This window comes from Triticum dicoccoides, chromosome 7B (genome assembly GCF_002162155.2).
Source record: "Triticum dicoccoides isolate Atlit2015 ecotype Zavitan chromosome 7B, WEW_v2.0, whole genome shotgun sequence".
Classification (NCBI taxonomy): domain Eukaryota; kingdom Viridiplantae; phylum Streptophyta; class Magnoliopsida; order Poales; family Poaceae; genus Triticum; species Triticum dicoccoides.
This window is the reverse complement of record NC_041393.1, coordinates 748,247,167-748,258,532: the sequence shown is the minus strand read 5'-3', so window position 1 is coordinate 748,258,532 and position 11,366 is coordinate 748,247,167. Positions and strand designations below refer to the sequence as shown.

The following is an 11,366-nucleotide window of genomic DNA, read 5'->3' as shown; positions in this document are numbered from 1 at the left end:
TAATGTACACATCAATTATCTTTTCCAATGCTTCTCGTAAAAAAATATCTTTTCTGTGACAACGCACGGGCATATGTGTTAATAAGAGTACAATTTACGGTACATGACACAAGTAGATCCCCTCCTCGATACCTGATTCGGTGAGTACATACGTGGCAGCACTTGGTTTTTGCCGCGGTGAGATTTGTTAACAACTAAATGAAGAGAGAGACCGACAAGAGCATCCGCCGAAAGCAATCCAGCCAAAACGGCGGAGGTATCACGGACTAATTTTCGCCTTGTTCTTTGTCTCCTCTCCTTGTTCAAGTACCGCACGAGCCCACTGCGGCGGACATGGATACAGCGGCGCAGGCCATCGTCCCGGCCACCTGCGCGCTGCAGGCTTGGTCGGCCCGCGCCGGCATCGCCCGCGAGGTGGAGGGGCTCATGGCGGCCCTCGACGGCGCCAGGCGGACGCTTGACGACGCCGCGTCGGGCGGCGAGCTGCAGAATAGGTCTCTCCATGGGTTCCTCCTTAAAGATTTCCGCCGGGAGGTGTTCCGGGCCGACACGCTGCTGGACGAACTGGACTACCACCGCATCCGGGAAGAGGAACTGGGCGCCATCAACGAGGTTGTCCACGCTTATGATTCCCGTTTTTTCTCACTCATTCATTTAGCCTTCTTCGGTTGATATATTTCTGACATTTTTGTTTCATCTGTTAGTACAACCTTATGGACCAATTGAACAACACTAGCATTATCGATCCATCATTGTCCTTGGATCCATCTAAACTTCAGCTTGTCGACAAGGTTGTCCACGCTTCCAATTCCCATTTCTATTTATTCATTCATTCATTTAGCCTTGATTAGTGGAGCTACAGGCTCCTTCTAAGCTGATTTGTTTCTGATATTTTTATTTCTCCTCAACCTGATAGACTGTGAACAGTCTTATGGACCAAATGGAACATGGAGAATCTCATGACAGCAATTCTGATAATTCACTTCAGAAGAACCACACTGGTATTGTTGATCAATCATCAGCCCTGGATCCATCTAAACTTCAGCTTGTTGTGTACAGCCCCGACGACACATATTCTGTTCCGCCATGGATGAAGCTAGATAAGAATGAGATCTTATATAGGATATCAGACAGTGTCAATCAGCTCAGTGAGATGCAACATGACGCACGCAAGGCGCTCAAACTCGAGGAACTTGACTCCCTTGCTCTCGGAATGGGCTCTCCGGACACGGACTTCAGGGAGACAACTCCTGCTGTTATTGAACCCAGAATTTATGGGAGGGACAAGGAGCAGAGTCATATAATCAACACACTTGTGTGTAGTGAAACCAAGGATGAAGGTATATCGGTTTTCGCCATTGTCGGAAACGGTGGTGTTGGCAAGACCACCTTAGCCCGTTTGGTTTATAATGATGCTATCATTGCACAACATTTTGTACTACGGCTGTGGATCTATGTATCTGTTACTTTTGATGAGGTTAAGCTTACACATGACTTGCTAGAATGCCTGTATGGTGATAGATTTGAGGGGATTAAGGAGCTGAGCAAGCTCCAAAAGTTTGTCGAGGATGGCGTAAAGTCCAAGAGGTTACTACTTGTTATGGATGACATATGGGAAGACCATGACCAGAGTCGATGGGACACATTCCTAGCTCCACTTCGTAGCGCTGAAGTCAAGGGAAATAAGGTTTTGGTAACCACAAGGAAATTTTCTATTGCAAAAATGACGGGCACAAAGGATGAAATTAAGCTGGATGGTCTAACGGAAGAGGATTTTTGGGCTTTATTCAAGGAATGTTCATTTGGGAACAGGAAAGAGCAACTGAAGCTAGTATATATTGGGCGTCAGATAGCAGCGAAATTGAAGGGATATCCTTTGGCTGCTAAAACTGTTGGAACACTATTAAGAAAAAAGCTTGATGTTGAGCATTGGAGGAAAATTCTGGATAGCACTGAATGGAAATTTCAAGAAAGCAACGAAGACATCATACCGGCATTGAGGATTAGCTACAACCATCTGCCCTTCCTTCTTCAACCGTGCTTCTCATATTGTTCACTGTTCCCTAAGAATTACCATTTCAACGCTGAACAACTGGTGAACATATGGATTGCACACGGCCTCGTGCGTCCCAAAGAAAGCAAAAGAATAGAAGATGTAGGACGTGATTACTTCAATGAGCTCGTGGACTGTGGGTTTATTCAATACGAACCAACAGGGCTTTCTTACATCATGCATGATCTGATTCACGATCTAGCACAGATGGTTTCTTCTGATGAATGTTTTACTATAGATGCTCTAGGATCTAGAGAAACACCAAAGTTTGTTCGCCATGTTAGTGTCGTTACAGAATCAGCCTATCGTCCAAAAGGAGATGGCAGTATGGCACCTAATGAATCTTTCAGACAGGAATTTGTTGAAGCAATTGGTGCATTCCAACCTAAGAACGTGAGCACAATTATGTTGATTGGTAGATATGACTCAAACTTTTCTGAAGCATTTCGAGACAAATTCGATGAGTTCAGAGCCATTCGTGTATTAAAACTGGAAATGATGTTTGATGATTTGAGTTCTTTGATATGCAACCCTGCAGCATTTATTCATCTTCGTTATCTGGAGCTGCGTGCTGCTTATGCAACTTCAAATTTGCAGTTGCCAGAGTCCATATGTAGACTGTACCATCTAGAGGTCCTTGACATTAATATAATACATAATTTTGGATCTCATATGGAGTTACCAAGAGGGTTCAGCGATCTTGTAAACCTGCGCCACTTTCTTGCCTTTGAGAATTTACATGAGAAAATTGCTGGTGTTGGGAAACTGAAATTTCTTCAGGAGCTCAAGGCTTTCAAAGTAAGTAAGAACAAAGAATTTAGCATTGATCAATTAAGCACTCTATCGGAGCTCAGAGGATCACTGAAAATATATGACCTTGGAAATGTTGAGAGCAAAATGGAGGCTATGATGGCTAGACTTGAGGACAAGGTATACTTGACAGACTTACATTTGTCATGGGATAAAATGCAAGGAAATGCTGCTTCTCACACAGTAGTACTTGAAGGATTTAAACCACCCACAAGCCTTAGATGTCTCAGAGTTGACGGACATAGAGGTGCTACTCCCAAATGGTTAACCACAGATTTTACACTTACATCGTTGCAATCTCTTCATTTGGAGCATTGCCTGGACTGGGAAGACATTCCACCTATTGCAAAGATGCCATTCCTTAGAGAGTTGCACTTGGTTCGCATGTTTAAAATCAAAAAATTGGTGATTGGTACCCTGGAGGTGTTGGAGCTACGTGAGCTGCCTCGACTGACAGATTGCACTATCTTAGATGAAGATTACTCATCCAAAAGTATACGAGTTCTTGAAATTATGGCATGTTTTCACTTGAAGAAACTACCATTTTTGCAGAACTCCGGTGGCCTGGAGAATGAGCAACGACTATCAAATCTCCACCGAGTTCATATACATGATTGGCTAGGATCTGGAGACTTACCAGCACTCCCTGTCAGCAGAATATTAACTGATTTGGACATTTCAAATCCTGGCTCAGTTCGACCCATGTCGTTCCGTCTCAAGCCCGCAGTTGGATCAGATGGGCTCACCCTAACAATTGGTGGCCATACCAACCTAAGCAGTTTGGATGAGAAAGTGTTGGCATTCAATAATCTTACTGCTTTAGTGGAAATAGAGATTACAAGCTCACCTGATCTATCTTATCTTGCATGGAATAGCTTACAACAGCTGATATCCCTAAGAAGGTTCACATTGTCTTCTTGCCCCAAGGTATTCTCTTCATTCAAAACCGGATACATGCTCCCACCTTCACTTGAAGATCTCAACTTGTCAAGGTGCGACATTACCGGGAATCAACTATCCAGGGTGCTAGCTAATCTTCCCAATCTGTCATCCTTGAAGATAGCATACTGTCATAAGATAACATCGCTGGCGGTAGGCTTATCATCGAATGGCCTAGATTCAATGCTAGAAGGAATATGTTGTATCCCAGTCCAGTGTTTGACGAGCATACGACAGTTGCACATCTCTTCTGACATGGCTTTTTTGAGCAGGAAGGGCCTAGCAGAATTCAGTTCCCTTGAAAAACTGGTTATAAAAGGTTGTGCCGAGCTTCTTAAATCCATGGTTCTCCAAGCAGGATTAGAGTCAGACAACTGTATAATTCTTCCCTCTTCATTGGTAAATTTAATGATCGATAATTTGCCCGACATGCTATTGCAGCACTCAAGCCTCACCTCCCTTGTTCAGCTAGACTTGGAGCACAGTCCTAGTTTAACATCGGTTTACCTGCATTCATGTACAGAGTTACGAACATTGGTAATCAAAGAATGCCATTTGCTATCTTTATGTGAAGGTTTTCAGGCCCTTGCTCGACTCAACACATTGATTTTAAAGTATTGCCCAAGCATGATGTATTTGGGACTGCAGTCTTGCGTGGCACTGCGACACCTGCATGTGGAAGGTTGCGACGCGTTAGCGACACTTGAGAGTTTAGTGTGCCTTCCACTACTCATTGAATTGCATCTGATCAAGAATCAAAAATTGGTTTCTCTCAAGTTGCATCCTCATGCTGCACTGGAGAGCTTGGACATTAGAGAATGCTCTATATTGTCTTCATGGGAACAGTTGAAGTCCCTTCGAAACCTTAAACGTCTGGAAATCCTAGATGCTCCTAACTTCGTGTCAGCATGGAACCGTATGGCTCAAGAGGCTGAAATTGCCGACCAACAGGTGTGCTTACCACTTGAGATACTTCATATCGATGAACCAAGTTTTCTCACAGTAGCCGTGTGTAGGCTCCTGGCCTCTCTTAAGGAGCTCCGCATTGGCCTTCCTCGGGATTCTCACGATGTGGGCTCCAAGATTACGAGATTCACTGATGGGCAGCAGGAAGCGCTACAACTTCTGCACTCACTCCATCGTCTTGAGCTGTCGTCCTTGATGAATCTTCAGATGCTGCCCTCAAAGTTGCATCTGCTTCCGTCGTTACAGTATTTGATCATAAACAAATGTGAGAGCCTCATGTCGCTACCGGAAAAAGGTCTTCCATCTTCGCTCAAGCTTCTCGATGCCGATAAGTGTAGCTCTGAATTGTATGAACAATGCAAGCAAGTAAGAGGACTCAAATGGTTGTGCATCCATGGGCGCGAACACGAAAAGTGCTAGCTTGTTTATCTTGAGGTATGCAATATTTTTTCCTATTTAAATCTTTATATTACGTACACGTGACTATGCAGTTCTCTCCAACTAAAACCATGTTTTTCATTCTAGTTACCTGTACGGCAGTTTACAGCAATAAACAATTGTTTCATAGGCAACTTGAGTACTTACAAAGAATAACAAATAAACAAAGGATAGACTTCTACTCCCTCCGTTCCAAAATAGATGACTCAATTTTGTACTAAGTTAATACAAAGTTGAGTCATCTATTTTGAAACGGAGGGAGTAGTTCCTTGTGCGTGCAAGACTGGAAGCTCCATAGTTTCATCGGCTAACATGATATGTAAGATATTAGTCGGCATGGCAACAAGGACTCGATGTCGGAATGATATGTAAGATATTGTAGAATCTTCTGAATAACTGAGTGCCTCTTCTTAACAGGAGGATTTCAGTTGGTGATGATGGTGGTGATATGTCATGCCTTGCTATTTTTACAACTCACTAACAGGAGGCATTCGGCAGTTGATTGATCTCTTTGGCCACACCATTGCTTTATGGGCCCTAAGTTGTAGGCTAGATGGTTTCACCTGAAAACATGTGTAAGATGGAGTAAGCTCTCCGTTGCTTTCCATGTAGATATTCACATATAGTTTGTTGTGTGCAAGTGTAATGCCCCAGCCACAACCACCGGTTTCCGGCTGTAACGTCTAGTTACCACCTGAGATCTAGACTGCTGGAACATCTTAGATGAGCTTCCCAAAAAAAAAGGTGCATCTTTTGATATGACTAAATCATTCCTGTTAAGCCCGGATGTCACAAGAAGGCCCGTGATTATCTTCCTTTTTGAAGACAAAAATATCTTACCGTGGTTGTGTCTGGTCACGCAATTGTTTTGACTCAATAATTGTTCAAAATGAAGCCTTCTTCAATTTTTCATTGTAAATCTGTATTATCTCATCTTTTTTTTGCGGGGGGCATTATTTCATCTGCTCCTGAGATGTGAACAAAAGGAGCTTTATTTTAGTTTCGTATATTTCCGATGCAGAACATTAATGTTGGCGCACAAACTAACATGCATGGTCTGTTCTTGCCGTTGTGTCTTGAGTTTAGTCGGAGTTTCGAAGGGTTTATAGTTCACGAGGAAGAAGTTTAGCTGGAGTTTCCAAGAATAAGGACTATAGCCGGTGTTTGTAAGGTTAATTGCTAGATATATCCGTTTGAGTGACAAGTAATTGTTGCTGCAATGATTTGCCCCCTTATGTTTTGAAGATTGTTGACATAAAGGCTTTGTGCATCCGAGACTACACAACACCGAAACAACACCTGTGTGCCATCGTCATAGTCAAAGAGCATCGCCTAGCGGACCAAACCATGGCACACCACCGTTGACGCAATCAAAAGGCACCACCCAACCAAGACTGCACAACGCCACGACACCACCTGCGTTGGGGGTACATTCGGAAGGTCACGCGAGACCGAGACGACGCCACGACACCTGTGTGCCACCGACGTAGACGCATGGCATCGTCTAGCAGAGACACACCAAGGAGCACTCGAGCACGAACACCGCCAAATAAGAGCACAAAACCACCGCTGACCCCAAGCCGGCCGCACCACAACCACCATAAACCACACACCACCGCATGAACCACATGAGCTGTCGGTGACCGACATCAACCGAGGTCTCTGTGAGGTTTTCAACTGGAGCCAAACACGAACGCCTCATCTCAAAATTCGAAGACCAGGTCACCTCTGGCCACTGCAGCAGGCTCGGGGATGCGAGCATCAAGATTTGAACCCTGGTGGGCTGGGGATACCACTGTCCGTCTAACCATCCAACCACAGGTTGGTTCGCGTTTTCTTTTTTCAATGTTTCAATTTTTTGTGAATCAAATGTATATAGACACGCTTTAATTTATTTATTACTAACTCATTTCAGTCCGTAAGTGCGTAGTCCATCGGGACGGAGGAAACAAAGCAACCAGCTCTGTAAAGCCCCGGCCGGCGGAGAGGGAAAGGTAGCCCTTTGGCTCCTTTCTCCTCGGACGGAGGAAACAAAGAAACAAGCTTTGTAATGTAAGCCCCGTCCGGCGGAGAGGGAGAGGTAGAAGCTAGGTGAGAGCGGCCTCAATGTCGCTCCCGTTTGACCCCGTTGCTCAGGCCGTCGGCGCGGCGACATGGCTGGTCGGCGTCGTGGCCGAGAGGCTCATCGGCGACGGCGTCGGTGCGTGGGCCGCCCGCTACGGCCTTGAAGAGGAGGCCTCGCGCCTCAGGGCCGAGCTGCGGCGCGCCAACCTCGTCCTCGGCGCGGCGCGGGCGGGGGCGGCCGGCAAGAAGATCGGGAACGAGCAGCTGGCGGAGCCGATTGCGGCCGTGCGGCGCCTGGCTGCGGACGCGCGCAACCTCCTCGACGAGCTCGACTACCTGGAGATACACGACAAGGTACGCCGGCCGATGTGCTTCTGCGGCACTCGACATCTTGCTTCTCCTTCGTTAATCAGTTACTAGAACGCCATTGGGACTCGGGATGGGAGGGTGCGGCGGATGGATTTCTTTGGATCTAGCGGTGGCGGCTCTGAATTTTGCCCTTTGTTGTTGGATTTTTGGGAGTCGACGGTCTCCGCCTCTGACAGTTTGTTTACCACAGCAGTTCAACTGTGAAAGTAGCAATGTTAGCAATGATTGTGAAAATGAGTAATACAAGTTGATGATGATGATGGATTTGTGTCTCCATATCAAATTTAAGAGAGGCTCACTAAATTGCTGAATGCACATATGGAGCTGTTATGTGTTTAGATTAACTTGCAGAGACATGAGAGAAGGTCCTACATTCATATTATTTGTAGCCAATAGTACTAAGGATGACATCTGCTTACCTTGGATCTTTTTCCTCTTATACCACTTTGCAAGCACGGTACACGTCGTGTACCTGATGCTGATGCGAATAAATACAAATAATTTGGTTGTACCCTACATCCTAGTTTCAGTTATTTTTTATTTCATATGCTGTTAATTCGCTTATGCTGCTGCAAAATGGTAGGAGAGGATATGCAGCTGTACACTAATGGTTTCAGTCTATCTCTAACAGATCAAAGATAAGGACCACACCGCATGTTCGTCGAAGACGCAATCTTTTATTCGATTTGCATATGGTTTTGCTAATCAGGCGAGTAGATGCATATCGTCCACGGTGAAACTCAATACAAAAGTTCCTGGCATGCATAAAGAGGATGGTCCTTCGACAAACAAAAGAAAAGTTGAGCGTCATGATATCATGAGTGGAATGAAAAGAATGAAGCTTGCTGATCCAGATAACCAAATGACTCCAGAGAAGAAGATTCAAGGGGACACAATTCCAGAAGAAATACCAGAGAGGAAACTCAGTAAAAAAGACATATCACAGAGAATAGCAAATATTGTGGTCCAGCTACATGACATCTGTGAGGATGTTCGTAAGGCTCTCAAGCAAGAGAAACTTGACGAAATTTCCCGAGTGTCTCAAAACAAAAGTTCCTACTCGCGTGAAGAAGGGGCCTGCTTTGTTGAAACTAAAGTCTTTGCAAGGGAACACGAGAAGAACCAGATCGAAAAATGTATCACTGATAGCGCAGCAAGTAAAGAGAAGCTTTTGGTTCTTCCTATTATTGGTACTGGAGGTGTTGGAAAGACGACACTTGCTCGAACAGTGTATAATGACCCAGATGTTGAAGCTAGCTTTGCTATCAGGATGTGGATTTATGTATCCGTTAACTTCGATGAAGTCAAGCTCACAGAACAGATTCTGGACTGCATTTCAGATGGGAGGCATAAAAATTCAGCTAAGAATTTCAGTACACTCCAAGATGGTATCAAGAAATTTTTGACAAAAAGATTCCTACTTGTTCTGGATGATATGTGGGAAGATGACGAGAGACGCTGGAACAAGCTATTGGCTCCACTAAGATGTACCGAAATCACAGGAAATGTGGTTTTGGTGACTACTCGAGAACTATCAGTTGCCAAAACGACGAGCACATTGGAGCAGTGCATTAAGTTGGGTGGTTTAAAAGAAGATGTGTTTTGGCTTTTCTTCAAAAGATGTATATTTGGTGATGAAAACTATCAAGGCCGAAAAAAGCTCCAGAATATTGGAAAGGAGATAGTCACTAGGTTAAGCGGAAACCCATTGGCAGCAAAAAGTGTTGGCACACTGTTGAAAAGAAGGCTTGAAGAGAAGTACTGGCAGAGAATTTTAGATGGTGATGAATGGAAACTACAAGGAGGCAATGGTAGCATCTTGCCAGCACTCATGTTAAGTTACAATCACCTTCCCTACCACCTTCAGAGATTGTTCTCTTACTGTGCTGTATTTCCGAAGGGCTACAAGTTTCACAAGGAACAGTTGGTATGTATTTGGATTGCTCTTGGGTTTGTTGTCGAGGAGAGAAAGAGACTAGAAGATACTGGAAGCGACTATTTTGACGAGTTGGTAGACAGGAGCTTCTTTGAAAAACTGGAAGAGCCACATGAATACTATCTCATGCATGATTTAATTCATCATGTAGCACAGAGTGTCTTACTAGATGAATGTCTCACCATGGACGGCTCAGGTCCACTAGCAGTCTCCCCATCTCCTAGTCATGTCAGCATCTGGACCGAATCAGAATACAAGACGCAACAAAACGGTGAAACAGAACGTAACGAAACCTTTGAAAAAAGGTTAACTGCCATTCAAAAATATGATATCTTAAGAAGCTTGGACAGTGTAATGCTAGTTGGTCCATATGATGAGAATGTTTCTGTAATTTTTACGCAGATTCTCAGGCAACTACAGTATGTTCGAGTGCTTCGGGTATCAGCAACACTCTCTAGTGCTGACATTTGGCAACTCAGTATTTCAAAGCTCATCCATCTTCGCTATCTAGAGCTGTGGTTCACCAGCGACACTCCCAAACCTTTGTCTGAGGCTCTGTGTGGACTTTACCACCTGCAGGTACTCGACGTAAGTCACTGGGGTGGTCTGGATGGTTTGCCAAGACGCATGAGTAATCTTGTAAATCTGCGATACCTTCTTGTTCCGGAGTCGTCGGTGCCATTGCACTTGCACTCAAAGATAGCAAGAGTTGGTGAACTGAAGTTTCTGCAAGAACTGAAAGAATACCGTGTCCAAATAGAGAGTGGCTTTGAGATTTCACAGCTGGAGAACCTGAATGACATCAGAGGATCACTTAGAATCTTCAATCTTGAAAAGGTCACAGAAAAGGACGAGGCTTACCGTGCAAGGATTAAAGATAAAAAGCATTTGAGGACTCTGTGGCTGTCATGGGAAATAACGAGCGCTGATCCTTCGTTTTCGAAGGAAGTACTGGAGAGTCTTGAACCACATGACCGTCTTGAGCATCTTCATATCATAAATTACATAGGTGCCACTCCATCCTGGTTGGGTCAGAGTTTCTCCCTCAACAATTTAGAAAGTCTATATCTTCAGGATTGTACAGGAATGGAGATCCTACCACCCTTCGATGAATTGCCTTTTTTGGAGAAGCTATCCTTTGTTGGCATGTGTTCACTGAAGGAGGTCAATTTTGGAACTACAGACAGAAGTACTCAATCCTCTCAGGGTCTCATGACAGATTTGGATGACTCTTCCCTTGTTGAACTCGAACTGTCTAAGTGTTCGTCCTTAGCATCGGTGAGGCTGCTTTCCTGCAGGGCATTGGAAAAGTTGAGCATCGTGGACTGTGTGCTGCTAGCTTCTGTAGATGGCCTGCAGTCACTTGACCAACTGAAGTACTGCGACATCAAAGAATGCCCTTGTTTGGAAAATCAGTTCCAGGGAATAGTAAACATCTAAGATCAGTTCCCCAAGAGACATAACATACGAGCATGAGCCTGTTTGGTGGGTGACTAACTTTGTTGTAGGTAGCCACACTATTTTTGCCAAACTTGTCTAACCTTTTGTGTGTATGAGATGAGCATTTTTCTTAAAGAAAAAAAATATTGCCTTGGGTGTGGCTAGAATCAAACACCCACCAAACTTTGTCAAACTCCACGGGAATAGCCCAGCCAACACGTCCTCGCGTCGCCCCCGCCCTGGGCGACTCAGGGGCGACGCAACCCTAGGCGCCGCCGCCGCCCTCTCCTCCTTCCCTCCTCGCGCCGCCGCTGGGTGAAACCCGCTTGGCAGACGGCGGCGGCGGGGGGA

At 44.9% G+C, this 11,366-nt stretch overlaps 2 protein-coding genes across 2 annotated transcripts; both read left to right on the top strand.

Annotated features, from left to right (window-relative positions):
- Positions 1–333: 333 nt before the first annotated feature.
- LOC119339667 (putative disease resistance protein RGA3) lies at positions 334–5,641 on the top strand. The gene is made up of 4 exons (XM_037611636.1): positions 334–612; positions 705–791; positions 989–5,134; positions 5,624–5,641. Exons 1-4 carry the CDS (start codon positions 334–336, stop codon positions 5,639–5,641), a joined length of 4,530 nt encoding a protein of 1,509 aa, XP_037467533.1.
- A 1,671-nt stretch (positions 5,642–7,312) lies between these two features.
- LOC119339666 (putative disease resistance protein RGA3) lies at positions 7,313–11,133 on the top strand. Its single transcript, XM_037611635.1, has 2 exons — positions 7,313–7,624; positions 8,271–11,133. The coding sequence occupies exons 1-2, from the start codon at positions 7,313–7,315 to the stop codon at positions 11,013–11,015; spliced, it is 3,057 nt and encodes a 1,018-aa protein (XP_037467532.1). The 3' UTR covers positions 11,016–11,133.
- The last annotated feature ends 233 nt before the right edge of the window (positions 11,134–11,366 follow it).

Coding starts and splice junctions, on each gene's coding strand:
- LOC119339666 (XM_037611635.1), top strand. CDS start 7,313: ATGTCGCTCCCGTTTGACCCCGTTGCTCAGGCCGTCGGCGCGGCGACA. Junction 7,625..8,270: donor ACCTGGAGATACACGACAAG/GTACGCCGGCCG, acceptor TATCTCTAACAG/ATCAAAGATAAGGACCACAC.
- LOC119339667 (XM_037611636.1), top strand. CDS start 334: ATGGATACAGCGGCGCAGGCCATCGTCCCGGCCACCTGCGCGCTGCAG. Junction 613..704: donor AACTGGGCGCCATCAACGAG/GTTGTCCACGCT, acceptor TTCATCTGTTAG/TACAACCTTATGGACCAATT. Junction 792..988: donor AACTTCAGCTTGTCGACAAG/GTTGTCCACGCT, acceptor AATTCACTTCAG/AAGAACCACACTGGTATTGT.